Source organism: Salminus brasiliensis, chromosome 22, assembly GCF_030463535.1.
Source record: "Salminus brasiliensis chromosome 22, fSalBra1.hap2, whole genome shotgun sequence".
NCBI classification, from domain to species: Eukaryota; Metazoa; Chordata; class Actinopteri; order Characiformes; family Bryconidae; genus Salminus; species Salminus brasiliensis.
This window is the reverse complement of record NC_132899.1, coordinates 30756673-30776450: the sequence shown is the minus strand read 5'-3', so window position 1 is coordinate 30776450 and position 19778 is coordinate 30756673. Positions and strand designations below refer to the sequence as shown.

Sequence of the window (19778 nt, the reverse complement as noted above, 5' to 3'; positions counted from 1 at the left end):
CTTTGGCAAGACGCACGTGATTCCCAGACGTCAGATCTTGCATAATCTCTGGATGTTTCTGTACAGAAGGTTAAAAGGAGTAAATCCAGTAAACTGCAAGTCAGACTGAGGGGCTGACAGATTAATAGGAACAGTCCATTAAGTCAAGAGGCAGAGACGGTACTCGTCGCTCAGTGCAAGTGCAAGTTGCAGCATGGCCCACCCATACTCCCTCCCAAACACCCTCCCACCCACCCCAGCGCTAAAATCATACCGGCTGCTTAGCGACAAACACACACACACACACACACACACACACACACACACACTTGGCGTGTGTACGCTCAGTGAATTAACGTATGTACAGGTCTATAAATAAGTGCACTTTCGGCTACATTTAAAACTTATTAACATTAGACGTGGGGTCTCACGAGGGCGTGAGAGCGAGGCTCCAGCTCCAGAAGTCCCCCGCCGCAGCTCGGCCCAGCCTGACCAGGCCGACTTGCACGTGCAGCTATCTGAGCAGGTCTCTTTCGTGGTATCTCTGCAGGCGTTCACAGCGAGGGCAGGAGAGGTTCTGGGCCTTACAGGAGGAGTGGAACACCGTCTTACACACCTTACACCTGGAACAGAGACCACAACTCAAACGATGGACGGAAGATACCGGGAGAACCCCCCCCCCCCCCAATTCTAGAACAGCGGGAATGGAAAGGGAGAACATGCTAGAACAGTGGGAACAGAAGGGGGGGGGGGGGAGGTTACCTGGCGGTGGTGTCGAACTGGAACGGGAAGATGATGTCGTCTGTGTTGCATATCTGGCAGATGAACCCTCGCTGGGTGCAGAGGTCACAGTGATGCACGTGGCTGGACGAGAACTGGATCAGGGACTGCAGGAAGGACTCGTACTGACCATCTGCGATCTGTGTGGAGGAGGATGGAGGAGGGGTTGAGAAGGGCCCAATATACAACAGTTTTATTACAAAAGAAAAAACAAACAAACAAACAAAAACTGATATGGGTGACTACCGTCCTTTACTGTTAGTAGTGCTCACCTCGTATCTCCAGCGTTAACTAAAGCAGTGATATTCAGACAGTAAACGTGCTGAAAAGCTGAGACTACATCTGGCCTCCATTCAAAATTGGGGGCATCTGATTTCATAAAGTTCAGAAATCTGCACCGACCTGCCTCAAGTCCAACACGCTGTACAGATGACTCGACTCCAGCAGGTACGTTCTCTGCCTCAGCCTAAAAAAACACACACACACACACACACACACACACACACACACACACACACACACACACAAGCTTTAGGTTTCCTAGAATCTCTCTGATAACCACAACAATAACAATCAGACAGACAGACAGACACACACACAGCGAGAGAGACAGAGAGAGAGACACACAGCGAGAGAGACAGAGAGAGAGACACACACAGAGAGAGAGAGAGAGAGACACACACAGAGAGAGAGAGAGACACACACACACACACACAGAGAGAGAGAGAGAGAGAGAGAGACACACACACACACACACACACACACACACACACACAAACACACAAACACAAACACACACACAGAGAGAGAGAGACACACAGAGAGACACACAGAGAGACACACAGAGAGAGAGAGACACACACACAGAGAGAGAGAGAGAGAGACACACACACCTGGCCTCGATTTTCTTGCGGATTCCGCTGCGACAGATGAGCAGGTAATCGCCAAGGAGGCGGAGCCTCTGTCTGAGACACTGGACTGTTGCCATGGCCTCGGTGTGGTCAAACAGGTCAGGGTTTAAGACGTCAAGGTTTAGCAGAGGCTCCTGCTCGATGTTTGCCAACAGCTTCAGGGCTGGCCTGGAGACCTACACACACACACACACACACACACACACACACACACACACACACACACACAGTAATGCTAGTGCACTAATAGTGGTAGATCGCAAAGCATGTCAGCTGTGCTCACCTCACGCGGGGTCAGATCCCAGTTGTGCACCATGCGGGAGGGGATGATGGTGGTGTCGCCATGGTGACAGCCATCACAGTAATGCTGACCTGAGAATTCGCACAGCTTGGCTCGACCCAAAGACACACCGACTTGCTTAGGGCATCCTGCATGTACACACACACACACACACACACACACACACACACACACACACACACACACAAAAAGAAGCTCTGGTTGCATATTTTAGACAAACACACACACACACACACACACAGGCCATGGACTATCCATATGTGAATGAAATCATGGCAACGACCTTCCCATTCTCTATTAGCTATATTAGCATGCTTCTGGATTTCTCATACAATAAATGGTCGTCCACAACAACTTTTGCTGACCTCAATATTGTAAAGTTCTGACCACTTGTATTTCATCCTACACAGCAAATAAATAAATAAGTAAATTAATAAATAAATAAATTTGCCTTATCAGTGATTTTTTTTTTGACAATACCAATAAAGAGGGGCAGTGGTGGCTCAGCAGTTCACCAGGCTACTGATGACTGGGTTGCTGGGCCCTTGAGCAAGGCCCCTCACTCTCTCTGCTCCCCGGGCGACGTAGTGGATATGGCGGATATGGGTGTCTCGTCTTGTCTAGCCAATATTGTATTATTAAGCAGGTGGGCTTTTCCAGAGACTTCCAAACGTCAGACTTGCAATTCCATTTAACCACTAAAGACTTAAGACCCTTAATAATGAACCCTGGTGTGGCAGCCCTGATAGTTTAGGGGTCTCCTGTTTTTCGATAGTGTACATCTGCTGTAAATCTGCTGAGGCGCACCTGCACACTTGAAGTTCTGAGTGTCCAGTCCTTTTTCTGTAGGCACAGTGGTCAGGTATGGCAGCAGGACCCCATCTCCCTTCAGCCTGTGCTGGACCAGCCTGTGGATGTTTCCAGAAGGTCCCCCGCCCGGGGACATCATCTCCTCCGCCGTGCCGTCCTCCTCGGTGTCCAGGTAGGAGTTCAGGGCCCCCCTGATGAGGCTCCTCCAAGCGCGAGCCTCCTCACCGCTCTCCGCCCTCACAGTCAGCGTCTCCTTCGCCGTGAGCACCTTGAAGAAGGCCGGACCGCCCAGGGCGGCATCTGGCACCACATCCCGAACGACCTCGATGGGATGACTGAAAAGGGGCATCTTGCGGCCGTCTTGCACGGAGAAACCTCGGAGCGCCTCCAGGGAGAGGGAGAGGACCAGCGAGCTCCAGCCTCGCTCCTCCTGGCTCAGGCACACCACCGCCTCCTTAATGGCGTCTGGCTCTGGGTCAGCTGGCCGGCTCCAATCCGTCTCTGGCGGCTCGGATGGCTCCCGCTCGGGGCTGGAGGGCGTGGAGGAGAGCGAGGAGGTGTCCCGGTCACTAGGGCTGTGTGACACAGACAAAATTTTACATTGAGATCAAACGGTTTCATCATTTTAAAAAGATGTTGTTCACTCACACCAGGGAATGATTAAAAATGGAATATTCAAATTTGCCCTGTTCTGATTGGCTGCCCTGTATTGTGACACAGTGGAGCCCTACCGGTCGCCCAGGACTGGCGAAGGCTGGAGCACTTCCCACTGATCGTCACGGGACCCCACCGGCCGAGCCTTACTGACTGCCTCCAGGATGCGGTCCACCCAGTCCTCTGCCTCGCCCCGGGACGGCGCTCGCAACTCGAGCTTCTTGCCCGGGAAGGCCAGGCGGAAGCGGCCCTCGGCCTCGGCGGACAGGCGGACGTCCTCGCAGCGCAGCAGGGAGCAGTTCTCGCAGCAACTCCGCTCCTCGGCGTTGATGTACAGGCGCAGCTCAAAGGGAGACAGCTCGCAGTAGTAATCCCGCCACATGCCCATGGCACCACGCCGCTCCAGCTGGCCCAGCTTTAACAGGCCACGGAATGGGTTAGACAGGCCTAGAGGGAGGAATTTGATAAAGCAGGAAGAAGGACTGAGTAAAAAAATAAAAAAATAAAAAAAACAATAAAGCAACACCAACAACTGCAGTCTTTCAGGCTTTTGGGTCGACATCCAGTCTCAACCCAGTCCCTTGCCCTCTAGACTGATTCCTTCCCATTCCAGCTCCTCATACACCTAAGCCATCCACATGGTGGCCCACTCTCCACGTCAGGACCAAGGGCGCTTCCATTAACAGCAAGGACGAAAATCAGCTGCAAAAAAAAGAAGGAACAGCAAGTTCCAGGAAAGGAAACCGGTTTTCAGTTCCCGCTCGAATCAGAGCGCTCATTATACACGAGCGTGGAGAAAAAAAAGGACTCTCCAGCTCACATGTTCCCCACGGCTGCTAAAAAAGCAGTACTGGCTGCTCTGGGTCACAAGAGCGTGGTCTGACTGCAGCATGAGCCGCCTGAGCCACTTCCTCACGGAAACACACGCATGACTAAAAACAGGCAGCAGCAGAAGTCACACAGCATTCACACGCCTGACCATATGCGAATCCTAGCCCTCAGGACATATAAGATGTTGTCCTAGTTTGTCTTCATAGTAGCTTGTCCCCACTACACTTTGCAAGGGCCTCTAGTTTGGAGACACTCTTGGGTCGTCTTGCTGCACAGCAAGGTCACAGGAGGCTGAATTTTAAGGTACGATTTGGATCATCGTCCTGTTGCAGAACCCATCCTCATTTCAGCTTCAGTCTTTTAACAGATGGTTGGACAACTGCACCCAGCATTTGCTGGCCTCCCCTCCACCCGTGCAATACTTGCCAAACTACTATTTTAACTTCCTCAGTCCACGCCACTCGTTTCCAAGCAGCTTTCCTGCTTATGGCTCCTGTCTAAGCAAAGCTGCACAGTGGAACAGTGCACCACCCTGCTGACCCACAGGGTGGGTCAGTGCACCACCCACAGGGCCTCGGTAAGTTATAAGGATGGGTTCGGTTTGCCGGTCTTACCAGCACACTAGTAGTTTTGACCAAGCCATCATCTTGACCTCCACAGTTCCCCTTAACAGCCAGTCTTAATAATAGCAGAACCGCACTGTAGAAACCACAAGCTCAGAACGCTTGCCTCCTTTCGTCCTTTTGTTATGCTTAGAGGAGTCTGTGACTGCACAGGTTTGAAGAGTCCGAGAATTTCTAAAACTTGGGAATCCCATGTCCTCAGGCCTCAAGGCTTTTCGGCCACTGCTGGTAGACCCGTATGACCGTATGCTTCCGTACACCTGCAGGTTCACCTCTCTCTTTTACACTATGGCCTTTGGCCATGCCCAAATGCAGTCCACACATTCAACCACACTCTCGGCATGGTACCACCGCCACCTGCAGGAGCCTGAGGTTACTACCACCTTAAACAATTGTGTCTGGGGTGAGAAGGCCAATTCATGGGTCTCCAACACGGCCGCTAAACACCAGTGTACAACCAACACACATTCGAAAAATCTGTTTGACTGGCCATGTATGAGGAAGTGTATTCCTGAAACTGTGAGTCAGGCCAACAACAACAACAACAACAACAGTTGCCCCTCTTACCAATCTGTCTACGATGGACCACACTGGGTGGGGATTGGTGAGATGCCAGTTCAGAAACAGGAGAAATTGTCCCGTTGATTTGAGCAACATCTGAAACTTCTGGCCCTTCAGAATCACCACTTCCGTACGGGTCCGGCTTATAGAAGTCCTCCTCCGAGATCCAAGACGGAGACTTCTGAGGAGAAGATAATGAACAACAGCGGGGTTTCAGAAATGCATTCAGGTCCATTCATTAAGCAACACCTGAAGAGTACAGTTTCTTCCCAATCTGCATTCAGAAACTGTGATTGGGAATGTTTTGGTCCATTAGACTGAAGCAATGAACAGCAGATGGTGATTTTTTTTTTTTAACGACATACTACAATATTTAAACAGCTGGGTCTGGCTGAGACGAGACGTTTTTTGTGGCGGACGCTGATTTTCAGGGGTTCAAAATTCTGAGAACACAAGCTGACAATTTTTTTTTACTAACAACTACACTGTATACATTTCCACCAATACCAATAAAGCCAAGAGCTGTTCATATCAGCCCTTATTTTAAAGTAGCACTGACAACCGATAAGCCAATGTATCGGTTAACCGATGTATCAGTCAGGCCCTAATTGAAAACCATGCAGTAAATATGCAGGTAATCACACTTTTAGATCACCTTCAACCTTCCCAGAACCGCCCCAGAGAGGTCTGTTTGACCAATCAGCAGAGAGAATACAGTTCTCACATGGTTTGTTGTGACGCATTCCAAGATTCATGAAGCGTATGAAGTCGTTCACTGACTCGGACCACAGCAAACCAGCTACAGGTGATTTTAGCATTAAAAGGACAGTAAAAGCACAGGGGTAACTACTCAACCCCACAGGAGTTTAACAACTGGGCAAATTCAAGCCACGCCCCCCCCCCCCAAAAAGCTTCTACAGCTCTTTTAGGTTAGACTTGTGCTCTGTAATGGCACAGTGCTTGGTCCCCGAGGATTGCCACTTGATGCAATTTAAAGGTCCACATTCGGCACATTAACAACCCTACATCAGCTGTAGTTTGGGTAAATACCGAGTGTGAGCTGCTGGAGGGGCTGTTTTGTACATAAGACACTTACAAAGAGAGAGCCCGATGAAGTCTGGCTGAGAACGCTACAGCTTCGCTGGACGGAAACGCGGCCGCAACTCTCCCCTGACCCGGCACCACTAGAAGCCACCGGAGCAGGACCGCTGGGGGTCATCAAGTCAGCGGCCATCCCGGAAGTCAAATAAGGGGTGGAGAGATCTGAGGGTTTGGTGCGAGAGTCCTGTTCTACAGAGTTTTCTGTGACTGCAGGTCCAATCACAACAGCAGCAGCCTCGGGTTCAGGCTGAACCTCTGCTGCAGTCTCCTGCTGAACCTCCTGCTGTGGACCGGACGTATTCGCTGAGGGTGGAAGCAGCGAAGGCGTGGTGTCCTGTTTGTTAGGCGAGGGAGGCCTGGGCGAGTCCTCGTCACTGCTGCTGTGGGTGGTGCTGCCCGCAGGGGGGCTGAGCATGTCCACGTCTTCCTTGGTCAGATCCTGGCTGGAGGAGCTGCTCCCTCTGAAAGCAAAGCAGACACTGCCATCAGATATACAGAATCCCCAAAGAGCATCCTGGCCAATCAGAGCTCCAGACTGGTGATTTTGGGGAACCACGAGTCAAATTCCTGACTCAACAAGGTGGGTTTCAAAGTGTGTTGTGCCACATAGAGGGGCTACACGCTCAACGTGGATGATTATGTAAATGTAATGTATTAAATGACTAATATTAGCAAAACAGAAACATTAAATAGGGAAAAGTATCCGTATTTATTTCTATTATCATCATCCAATAAAACTAATGTCACTTAGAAGCAGGAAAAATGTATACAATAATTCTAATATGCACCAATTTATAGTTTTTCAAAAAAGTAAAATTTCAAATTAGTGAACAGAGCTGATTAGAATGAAGTTCTTAATTCAGGTCAAATTAATATAAGAAGGGATTTTTATTAAAATTAACATCTAGAATAAAGTTCTACTAAAATAGCCAGAATGCTGTTCTGCTAAAATTAATATTCAGATGGAAGATGCTACTACAAATTAGCATTAGGAATTAAGATCTAAAATATAAATTAGATTTGATTCATTATTTAGACTTATGTTCTATTAAAACATTTTTTAAGTTTTACTAAAACAAGGGTTAATATATAAACAGAAGTTTGTAAATTAACATTCAGATGAAAAGTTCAGAATCTAAAGTGAATATTTGGAATGTGGCTTGAAAATTAATCTCCAGAGGAAAGTTCTACTAAAAATCAATCAACACTCAGAATGTAGATGTAAAATGAATATCCAGAAGGAAGGGATTTAAAAATAAAAATAATTCAGAATGCATTTCTACGAAAACACCCAGAAGGATGTTCTGCTAGTTTTTTATTTATTTAATTTTTTAATATAATTTTCGTGTAAATATTAATTTCAGCAGCACATCCTTTTGGGTGTTTTAGTGGAACTACAATCTGAATATTGATTTTAGTATTTTAGACGTCTTTTTGAATATTCATTTTACATCTACATTCTGAGTATTAATTTAAGTAGAACCTCCTTCTGAACAAAACATTTCAAATTACAGTCAATTATTTTTTACAAAAAATGATTTTAGTACAATTTCCATCTGAATATTATCATTCAGAATGTAGTTTAAGAATTAATCTTCAGAAGGAAGATTAAAAAAAATTACAATTCTGAATTTAGTTCTACTAAAATTCTAAAATGACCATTCACAATTAGGTTTATTTTGATAATTAAATTTTGCAGTTTATCATAATCATTTATTGTCATCCTCAAAATACCTGAAACTTATATTATATATCCAATATTTAAAAAAATAACCTCTTAGTCATATTATAATTATAGTTTTATAAATGTTAAAACTATGAGTGATTCCAAACGTGTGAATTCTAGCGTATGCAGAAACCCATTTCCAATACTGGACGTTCGTCTACATCATGAAGCTCTGCCTAAAACCAACAAACCCCAAACTGATCTTACTTTCAGAAGCGTTTCATAACTCTCGCTCGTCTGCATATTTGCGGCACGTACTTCCTGTTTCCGTCCCGATGTTTTTGTTTTGTTTTGTTTTTTTAACTTCCAGCACAGTCGAGCGCTCGGGGCTTGGCTGAAGGTTTCTCCCAGATGTGCTGATTTCCTCAGCCACCTGTAGGCACTCCACACATCTGGGAGCCTCAGCCTCCATATGGTAGCTCTCCACAGACCTTCGACCAGATCAGCTGGCTGTTTATTAAGCTAGACACTGGGAAGAAGACTGGGACCAGTCTGAGGGGTGAACTGGCCTCACAAGCAGCCTGATTATCCTGTAGTGACAAGGCATACACTGTACAGACAAAAGTATTGGGACACCTGCTCTTTTATAGTTTCTGCTGAAAATCCTGATTTTGGTGGAGTAACTGTCTCTACTGTCCCGTGGAAAAGGCTTTCTACTAGATTTTGTAGGAGCATTGCTGTGAGGATTTGATTGCATTTAGCGAGAACGGCATTAGAAAGGTCAGGCCGTTGGACAATCGATGATTGACCCACCCCACCTCGTTAGTCCCAACTCATCAACCATCGATCACAGCTCCACAGCTCAATGCTGCTGGGGGCTTTACACCCCTCTTACAGACCACGCCTGGCATTAGGCAGCATGGTGCCAATAGGTTCATGTTTATCTGCACTAGATAGTCCTATTCTATTGGCAGAACTTCTCACCTGGCACTAGACAAGCTGTGTGTCTATGTTTACACATCTGTGTCAGCAACGGTTTACAAGCAGATGAACGCATTCGTTAGAAGGGGCGTCCACAAACATTTGGCCAAATATGGTATCTGACAACATACTACTCACTCTCTGAGCGTGCTCTTGTGGTGCTCCTCATGGGCGAGCTCCATATGGCAGCTGCAGCTCTCTCTCTCCAGGCCGCGGTGCTCCTGCTCCTGCGGCTGCAGCGGGCCGTCCGAACCGAGGCTGGAGGACAGCTGCGACGACCCGGCCGTGTCCAGGCTCAGATCAGAGGCCGTGAGCGGGGTCCGCAGCTCGCTGGCACCGTTCACCACCCTGCCCAGCCCCCTGTGGATCACCTCAGGAGCCCCGTCCGAGCCTGCGGACCCACCGGAGGACCCCCCGGAGGACTGAGACGCCGTATCCCAGGATTCCTTGCGCCTGGAGGGCAGCTGAAGGTCATCTGCAGGAGCGGCGGGGCAGAGGCCGGCGAGGGCCAGCGGAGTGGTGGTCCATTCGTTGAGCACGGCCGATTTGTAGGAGAGCGTGAAGGCCAGGGAGGCGAGGCCCTGCAGCAGGCTAAGGAGGACCTCGCGGTCCTCGGGGTCCAGGAGCAGCGCGCCCGGCTGGTAGTACACGCTCAGCTTGGCGCCCTCGCGGAGCAGCGACGTCAGGTAGCATTCCAGGAGCCCGTCGTTCAGCGCCAGGCGCACCCAGGCCCGGCAACGGCCTACGTCAGAGTTGATGAAGCTCAAGCCCTCCAGCTCCAAGATCACATCTCTGGGGGGGAACAGGGTCAAAACGTTAAAACGGGGAACTGTAACAAGCATGTACGGTATCATTTCTCCCAGTGTGTGTTGGGAATACTGGGAACACTGGGAATACTGGGAATACTGGGAAGGTTATAGGTGGTTTGTTATTGTTTAAACTAAAATCACAGGACAGCTACTTAAAAATAATTGGTACATATTCATAAATAATGAGGGAATATTTACATGTCCAAATGTTTGTGGACACCACTTCTAATAAATGCATTCAGCTACTTTTGATTACTACAATAGATTAGGACTCCCTGGAGCAGATAAACATGGACCTATTGGCACCATGCTGCTTAATGCCAGGTGTGGGCTATAAGAGGGGGATATTTGAGCTGTGGAGCAGTGGAAGAACTGTGCTCTCTGGAATGATGGACTTTGCTCCATCCAGTACTTTTCGATTAGATGAGTTGGGGATGAGGATCATCCAACATCCTGACCTCAAATCAATCAAATCCTCACAGCAATGCTCTTCCTAATCTAGTAGAAAGTCTTCTTCTCTGGACAGTAGAGACAGTTACTCCAACAACAGCAGGATAAACTCTCTTTAATATCCTTGATTTCAAGAAACAATCAATGAGCAGGTGTCCCAATACTTGTGTCCCCTTAGACCAAAGAGTTTTCATGCTCAATAAACCCAAAAAGCCACAGTTTGGCTCTGTCTGAGTGAGATAACAGCGTGAGCAGCCGTGAAGGATCTATGGAAGAATCCATACGAAGACCACCAAGGGTCAGAGCAGTCACACTGCCTCAAATATGCAAAGCAGCGTCACCTGACCAGAGCGGTTACACTCTGGAGCCAATTACCAAACCACATGACCCGACTAATCCTGCGGCTGATCACAGTCCTTCCTTCCCACGGCTTTTTTCCGAGTCACAGAATGACTAACGGGAACAGACGGCGAGGCCCTGTGAGGTCGGAGTCACTTCACCGTCAGCTTTTCCGGGCCTCGCCTCGCCTCCAAAAGCCCCAACTCGACGAGGCAGGCTAGTTTAACGGGGAGGGAAGGAACCTGCCTGTGAGTGATGCTCTTAAGCAGGCTCCAGAACACAGGCTGCGGCAGCGCCGGGCCCTTGCGTCCGCGGGCCCCGGCTCCGTCCGCACGGACGTGTTTGCTCCGCAGGCCGTGGATGAAGACGGCCTCCAGAGCGCAGCACAGCTGGTTGGCCTCAGAGTCCTCGCTGGTCACCGGGGCGTCTGTGGTCACGTAGCGCTTCTGCAGGGCCTTCAGCGTCTGGGCTATCTTCTCCTTAATCCACTGCGGAACAAGACAGGCCAGAGGTGGCGGTTAATCTGCATATTAGGATTTATTCTAATTAATAAATAGCATCAAATAGAGTCAAAAAGGCACTAAACAAGGTGACGGCCCAATCGTAGTCTTTGTTAGCAACGTTAGCCTAGCATCCCCTGTTAAAATACTAAAGAAGCTCATATCAGACACCAAACATGTCTTTATCGAATCGACTGAATCTGAGGTCGGAGATCAATCACTTTCCTTTGATTTTTTGCCGAACTGCTCCTTTAACCAGTAATATGCTAATCACCGGGCAACGAGCAAACCTGACAACCAAGCTTAAGCACAGGTGGCTAAAATCGGATCAGGATGCAATCCAGATACTGGTCAGATGGAATGGCCAGGTGTAAACAGGGTCAGAGAGCCTCTAAACACACAGCCAGATCGTGTTTGTTAGCAACGTTAGCCTAGCTTAGGTACTAAAGAAAGTCACGTCACACACCAGACAGTTCTTGGCTGACCGACTGAATCTGGGGGCAGAGATCAATCACGTTCCCTCAACCAGGCGAGAACTAGAGCCGGGCGATAGGACGATATTTTATCGTATTGTGATAAATTTCGTTATCGTGGAACACAATATGCTTTATGAGTGTATCGTGAATATCAGAAGTGGTTAAAGAGCGCTGGTTATCTGCACGTTTCCTTACAAAGAGTGTAATCTTATAAGCATGTTTTACGTAAAAAAAAATAAAATAATAATTTTACGTTGTTTGTGCTTTTTGTCTACATGGCAAAATATAGTGAGAAATATCGTTTATATATATATATATATATATATATATATATATATATATATATATATATATATATATATATATATATATATATATATATATATATCGTAAAAAATGGCTTTAAATATCGTGATATGCATCCCCCCCCCCCCCCAATATCGCCCAGCTCTGGCAAGAACCTTCTTAGGAACGGTCAATTCGAGATGGTTTGTAATTAGGAATTCCAGAGCGCCTCCTCCTTCAACCCTGGAAGCTAACGTTACCCAGTTCCTCAATAAACCAGAGCTGAAAAGAGGCTGGTTCAACTAAAGGACAACGATACCTCACAATCAACCACCCTGAACCACTTCAAAAAGCATGAGCTGGAGCTTTCGGCCTGAAGCTCCCTGCACATCTGTGGTCAGATCTTAAAACCATGCCATGCAGCAACACGGGCCAGGAGTAAGAGGAGATCGTAGACCGATAGTCTTCTCAAGAATTACCAAACCAAAACACGCAAGTCTGCTCAGACAGCCCGAGTGCCGTCTTTGTTCCCCGATAGGAAAAAGGACAGGTGGAAACAAAAGGACGAGTCAAAGCCACGTGAACGTGAGCCACACCTACAGGCCGACGGCTCAGCTGACTGACCACGTGTCAGAACATGACCTGAGACCGGGCCGGCCACCTGCTCCACCACAGAAGGTCAACAGTTCTCCAAATGTAGTCCATCAGCCAGGATGTGATCTTTACCTCTGCTAGCTGGTGGGGTCCACACTTCTACTACTTAGCTACGCCAGCCCCCAGAACCAGGAACAGAACATCAGCTGCAGATGATCAGAACATGGTTGGAGAGGATTATTCTGGAGGAGTCTGTCTTATTGAAACCTTATTGATCTGCTCTTGATTGATGGTTAAAGCGAGTGGTGGAGAAGATCACGGCATGGCCAGACCCAGAGAGCTCTCAGAGGCCTTCAGAAAGAAGGCTGTAGCTGCAGATGAGTCTGGGAAGAGGTTTAGAGAGAGATCTCAGAACGGTTAGAAACCAGACACTGTTCCACTGTCCGCTAAAACCTTTACAAGTGGAGCAGCTGACCAACAGGGCCAGGTCAGACCGTCCTGGCAAGTTCAGCCCAGGAGCAGAGACCACAAGCTGACAACCCTAAAAAGTCATCATGGTAGCAGGTAGATCTTGAACACAGCTCCAAGTCAAAGTACAGCATCTACAATCAGAGACAATGACCACACATGTTTAATCTTCATGGGGGGAAAAACCCCATCAGAGCAAGACTAAAGCTCTCCAAGACCAGGACCAGGACCAGTGTGCTTTCAGACAGATGAACCCAACACGTTTGGCGTAAATCAGACTTCATTTGAGCACAAGAAACCTTTTTGAACTGCGAAGCATGGAGGTGGGGCGGTGATGGTTTAGGGCTGCTTTGCTGCAGTAGGGCCTGGAGAGCTCTCCAACATCGAATCCATTAGGAATTCCTTATCATATCAGAGGAAGCTTGAGGACGATGTGAGAACATCTGTCTGAAAGCTAAAGCTGAAAGACTTCTGCATGGAGGAGTGGGAAAAACAGACTTTCTTCCAGGTGATGTCAGAGACATTATGAAAGATCATTATAGGAAACGTCTAACTGAAGTTATTTCAGTAAAGAGGGGAACTACCAGCTATTAGGACGCAGGGTGTTCTAAGCACATTTCTATAAATTCCATTTTATAAATGATGTTTAAAGACTTTTCTTCAGTTTTGCTGGTTTTTGTTAGATTACCTCCAACTATTCGGATTGCTCAAGTGAAGACCAGACGTCCAGATGTTTACATATAATATAAAAGAAAGGTTATGGAAAGGGCTGGACGTCTACGGACTGACCAAAACACACAAGTTATTCAGGAATTTTTGGAAGTCTTTAGTACCTAATAAACCACAGTCTGTGGACCAGAACACCAGAGTTTCTTTCAAAGGCACTTCCTTTCCTTGCACTTCACACTGTAACAGGGATGCACCGAAACCGATACCAGATTTGTAAGTATCTGCCGATACAGAGTACCGATACCAAAAATCTTGATATTTATATATTTCATTTCTATAGGATGGACTTTTTTTATTTATATTTTATCCCAAATAAGATACAATACACCTGAATGTGCAGCACTTACTGGTTGAGGAACTGCACATTTGAAATTTTTCAGAGCTGAAACAATAATTACCACGATGCAGAAACACATGCTGGTAGGGAAGCACAACCAAACTTCACATTTTAGAGCAGTGAGAAAAAAAAATATGTAAAAAAAAGTTTCGAAATTAACGAAAATTTCTCAACGGGAAAAAAAAAAAACAAATCACCCCATGGAAACAGAAGGTGCTAAAAGTTCCACTAAAAGTCTTTAAGTGTTTAATGGTTTAACTGTTTATGACGGGCTTTTAGTGGCTGTTTAAATGTTTGGTTTCATAACGTAAACAAAAATACTCATGTAAAAAAAGTAGGGCGTCAGGAAGCTTCACAGTATCGCTGCGCTCTATTGCCAACAATGCACCGATAGATGTGCCGATATCCAGTATGTTGTGAGTGAGTGTGTGTGTGTGTGTGTGTGTGTGTGTGTGTGTGTGTGTCGATGCGGAAACACACGCAGTGAAATGTTAAACTTAGCTCCTCTAATAAAACCAGACAGTCCAGAAACAGCCGCATCGCAACTCCCCGTCTTTCCGGCGTCCCGGAGCGGACGGAGGAGGTCGGGTTACTAACCTGTTTGGCATTCTTGGCCTCTGGGACGGAGTCGGCGGTCTGCGTGGCGAGCATGGCTCCTGTCCGGGTCACCTCACTTCCACTTCACACACCCTAGAACACGGAGGAAGAACACAGCAGCGTTAGCTGGACCTGCTGTTAGCAGCTCGTTTACTAGGCCTCGCGTTCCCACAGCCCACGACGTCCACCAAGCGGGGCGAGCGCAGGCTTACGGCCTTTAAAAGCCCTTTGCCCTTTACGGCTGTTTCCTCACTCTGGGACTAAAATGACTCTTATCTTGTAAATATTAGGATTACTATCCTTATTCTTCCTTTACAGTTACACTTTAAAAATCAAAACAGCCTGAAGCAATTTATTAATGACAGTAGATATCAAATATCCCCCTTTTCAAGATAAATGTATAATAACGCTGATCATTTTAACCATTTTACTTCCAGCTCATTTGTATTAAGGATTAATCTGCTGGTTATTTTTACCATCCATCCACTGACTGTTAGTTTGTTTTTTTTAACTAATTGTAATTGATGGGATCCTTAGTTTGATTGCACACCACCCCCAAAAAAAACACTTATTTTCGTAGCATTAAAGGAGCTTCCAGGAACAAGCTGCGTTAGACAGGTACGTCTGGGCCAGGGTACGTCTGGGCCAGGGTACGTATGGGCCAGGGTACGTATGGGCCAGGGTACGTATGGGCCAGGGTACGTCTGGGCCAGGGTACGTCTGGGCCAGGGTACGTCTGGGCCAGGGTACGTCTGGTCGTCTCTTTCTGTGGTCAGAAACATGCGGGCACATACTGTACACCTCTTCCTCCTCGCGCAGGGAGCTGGAAGTTAACTCATGCCCACAGCAGTAAATTATGTAAGTCGGTGAGGACACGTCGCTTCACAAGAGGCCCTTTCTTGCAAGACTTCTCCTTAGACAGGAAACTTCCTCATATCAAAATAGTTTGGTCATAATTTGGTCATGATGATGACAGGGGGGTGGGGGGGGCTGCTGCTATAACTGCTTTATGCTGGTCTCTTGCTGGTTGACAACCATCCCAGTGCTCCCATGCTGGTTTTGCTGCTGACCAGCTAGGCTGCTTTCTCTCTACAGCATCTACCTGGGAGTGCAGAGAAGGTGAAACCATGGCTGTGTCTCAAATGTCACCTTCCTACCTACGTAGTGCACTCGCTTGGGACCGGTACAAATCATAATAACGACGTTGAAGGCACCGTTTCTGCACTGCTTAGCTAACAGAAGGGCATTTGGGATACTGCGTGCCTACTTAGTTCACATGTACTGCACTACCAGCCTGGAGAAGCGCCCTACTTAGGGGGGGGAGACGGGACAAAATAATTGGGACACGCCCAGGTCCCATGTTTTGAAATAGCAGCTGGCTAACTTGCTGATTTTAAGCGTGTGTTGTCCCCTTAAAACGAGTCAAGCACTAAATAAAGACTTTTAGACACCGGTGAGGTTTAATATCAGCTGTATATTAACGAATATACATGTATTAGGTGTGTAATAACGAAGTTAGCTAGCTAGCTAGATAACAAAGCTACTTGTTAGCTACTTGGCTAAGAAAACGCTAAAAGTCACCCAAATCTATTTTATTTCCATAATTTAATTTAGTTATTTAAGCTCTAGTGCTAGTAAAATACCTAAACAGCCAGCTTCGACACCAAAAATGTCATGGCTGGTGGCTAGGGCAGAACTTTTACTGTGTAGGGAGCCGAAGCGGCAAGTCCAGGTCCGGATCCGCGCCAGGATTCCGCTCCAACTGCCTGGGCAGCTCTGCTGCAGCACAGCTGCAGCAGAGCTGCCCAGGCAGTTGGAGCGGAATCCTGGCGCGGATCCGGACCTGGACTTGCCAACATTGGTAGTAAGGGACTTTTAAACGCGTAAATCAAATTAATAAATAATGAAACTTATCTTTTTTACAGCTTAATAAGCTTAAACACGTCCTAAATGATCTAAATCCCCAATTTAACCACTTATAATGCAGTTATAATCGTATTATAATCGAGTTCAGTGCATAAAACAACGCTAAATGTCTATTTTACGATTTTTTTAACATTTAAACTTTAATTTACACTAATTAAATAAATAAACTATTTTATTTTTAAACTAATCCCATGCATATTCAGAGAGGGAAGCCAAGTTTCCATCTACTCTCCAGCTAGATAAATAGCTATAAACAACAACAACAACAACATGTGACACCTCATTAATCAGCTGACCACCTCCAAATACACTCGTCCGCCCTCTTATCGTTATTAAACACATCAGATATTTCAATATTTAGCCAGATCAATAATCTAGGCTTGGGGGAAATCGTTCCTATACAGCAACGATGGCTGGCGTTCCCGAACACACCGGGATCAGCTTAGCTGTCTACCACCTACCGTCATGTCTGTCACCGACCCAGGCCCAGCGGTTTAGCCCGAAAGAACAGGAGAAACGGTGTTTCTGGTGAAATCCAGCAGCTTCCAGCCTCCCGAACCGAGCCTAAAGACAGCCAGACGAGCCGCAGACGAGCCGCAGACGGAGCACAGCACAGCGTCGGCCTGCGCTTACCGTACGAGCAGTACTGGGTATACGGCGCTACACAGACAGCCTCGCCCGCTGTGGCTCGCTTGTGGTGGCAACGGCGTTGCCAACTAGTAGCTACTGGCTGTCCTAAACGCCCATAAATGACGTCATTTCACACTTTTCTTATCTAAAATTTCATTTTGACTACTTATATTTATATTATATATATATATTATATATTTTTATTTTAGATATTATCATATTATCATATTATATAATAATATTTTTTTTTTAACTAGTATTGCAAACTAGTAGTGCAATTCTGTAGTAAAAAGGCCAGGTAAATTAATTAGAAGTTAAAATAAATAAAAAAGTATCCATAAAAATACTAATTCAAGATCTCTATAATGTAGTTTTAACCAAAATGTGCAGGTTTAGATCTCTATAATATCATTTCAGATAACCCCAATTCCAGTTTTGACTATTAAAAATGATATCTAATAAATATCCGGACCTGGGCTTTTCAACATTCGTAGGGAGCGACTTTTTGAAATGCGTAAATCACATTATTAAATAATGAGACTTATCTTTTTTACTGTTTAATAAGCTTAAACACGTCCTAAATGATCTAAATCCCCAATTTAACCACTTATAATGCAGTAAAATGCAGTAGAAATTCCTGACATATTCCACAATGCAATTCTGTAGTAAAAAAAAGGCCAGATACATTAATTAAAAGTTAAAATAAATTAAAATAATGATCTCTATAATCTCTATAATGTAGTTTTGACTAGTATGTGCAGGTTTAGGTCTCTATAATATCACTTCAGATAACCACAATTCCAGTTTTGACTATTACAAATGATTTCTAATAAATAATTATATCTAAAACTAGAGTTTTCACTGGTCTGAATTACAGTGGAGGTATCAGGAATTGTAATTTCTAACAATAAGGATGTAATTGTAGATAATAGAGAGACTAATAGAGTTTTATTAGTAAAAATGCAATTATAGATATAAATGCAAATCAATGCTAACATATGACCAGTCAAATTTACTTTAAGGATATCCAGTCCTGGAAACATGACTATTGGCTGTTCTAAAAGTCGATAAATGGCGTCATTGGCTAATTTGCATAATCGGCCTAAATTTGCTTGTCAAAAACTTGTAAAAATAACTTTATGACTTCAATACTTTGTTTAGACCCACATTACATAAATATTTTTTACGTAAATTATGTCAATTAATTTTGTTTTGTTAAATGTTAGCGTGTGAAATGATGTGGGATGGAACTTTACCCGACTGGTGAAGTGACCTTTGAAGACCTTTCTTTTTTTTCGTTGTTAAATGTAGTGATTTATTTTTTTTCGTGTCACACCGAAGACTGCATTCATATTTACATCCCGCTCTGTAAACAGGGGGCGGAGTCAGGACAGGAACTGAAGAACATGTGCGTTCACCTCGGAGTCTCCAAACGTCTCCAATAACACCAAGAAAAGATTTGAAAGATTAAAAGATGAAAAAGGCGCTAGAGGAGTCTGAATATTCTGAAAATGATATCTAATAAATAATTATGTCTAAAAGTAGAGTTTTCACTGGTCTGAATTACAGTGGAGGTACCAGGAATTATAATTTCTACCTATTAGGATATAATTGTTGAGTTTTTATTAGTACAAATGCAATATTAGATAAAGTTCCATGTAAATCAATGCTAACATGTGACCAGTCAAATTTATGTTAAGTATATCCAGACCTGGAAAACCAGTAAAAACGTCGTAGCTGATTTTCGACTAGTAAAACTCCATTACAGAGTTCTTGAATCAGCGTTTTTACTGGAGCGCTGGTGTGATTTTGGGCTAAACAGCTTGTCACACAGTCTGATGGTGTGATTCGAGCTGGTATACAGCCTTTCTGATCGGATGTACAAAGTTCTTATGTCACGATGATGCAAATACTACATAGAAACACCCAAACAACTACATGGGGCACCACAGCAGCCACCTGGAATACCACGGCAACCACCTAGCAAACACAGTTTCAATATTAGCCACTGGAGCTGCAAAACCATCTTTCATCTCCCTCAGAAAATGTTCTCCCATGATTCATCTGGATCATCTGCACATTTCAGTGATCAGTGTGAGGGTTTGGGTTCTTTCATTGGATACGAAATATGGATAATAACAGTAATCAGCCTCACGAGACCTGCCTGATGTTTTGAAGATGTTCTAAGTCCAGTCGTCTAGAACATCCCCCTCGACAGTGTCCACCCCACTGTATCCAGATCAACAGTGTTCTTCAATTCACACATCATGGCAGATCAATGTATCTTAAAACATAATATCTGGTTATTATTAAAAACTAATTAATAATAAATGAATAAGCCACACTGCCGAGAGGCCAGCCGAGCCCGAATACAGCATTCGTAGGCCTTGTCAGAGCAGGACGTTTGCCAGACTCTTGACTGGATGGACCGATTATGGTC

At 45.6% G+C, this 19778-nt stretch overlaps 1 protein-coding gene across 1 annotated transcript; it reads right to left on the bottom strand.

The window, feature by feature from the left end:
• Nucleotides 1-243: 243 nt before the first annotated feature.
• On the bottom strand, nt 244-17359 carry plekhm1 (pleckstrin homology domain containing, family M (with RUN domain) member 1). The gene is made up of 13 exons (XM_072667064.1): nt 17170-17359; nt 14783-14875; nt 11043-11284; nt 9337-9990; nt 6547-7012; nt 5457-5631; nt 3513-3882; nt 2779-3356; nt 1954-2099; nt 1653-1846; nt 1162-1225; nt 742-899; nt 244-602 (listed from the first exon to the last, which is right to left on the bottom strand). Exons 2-13 carry the CDS (start codon nt 14834-14836, stop codon nt 494-496), a joined length of 3210 nt encoding a protein of 1069 aa, XP_072523165.1. The 5' UTR covers nt 14837-14875; nt 17170-17359; the 3' UTR covers nt 244-493.
• Nucleotides 17360-19778: the final 2419 nt, after the last annotated feature.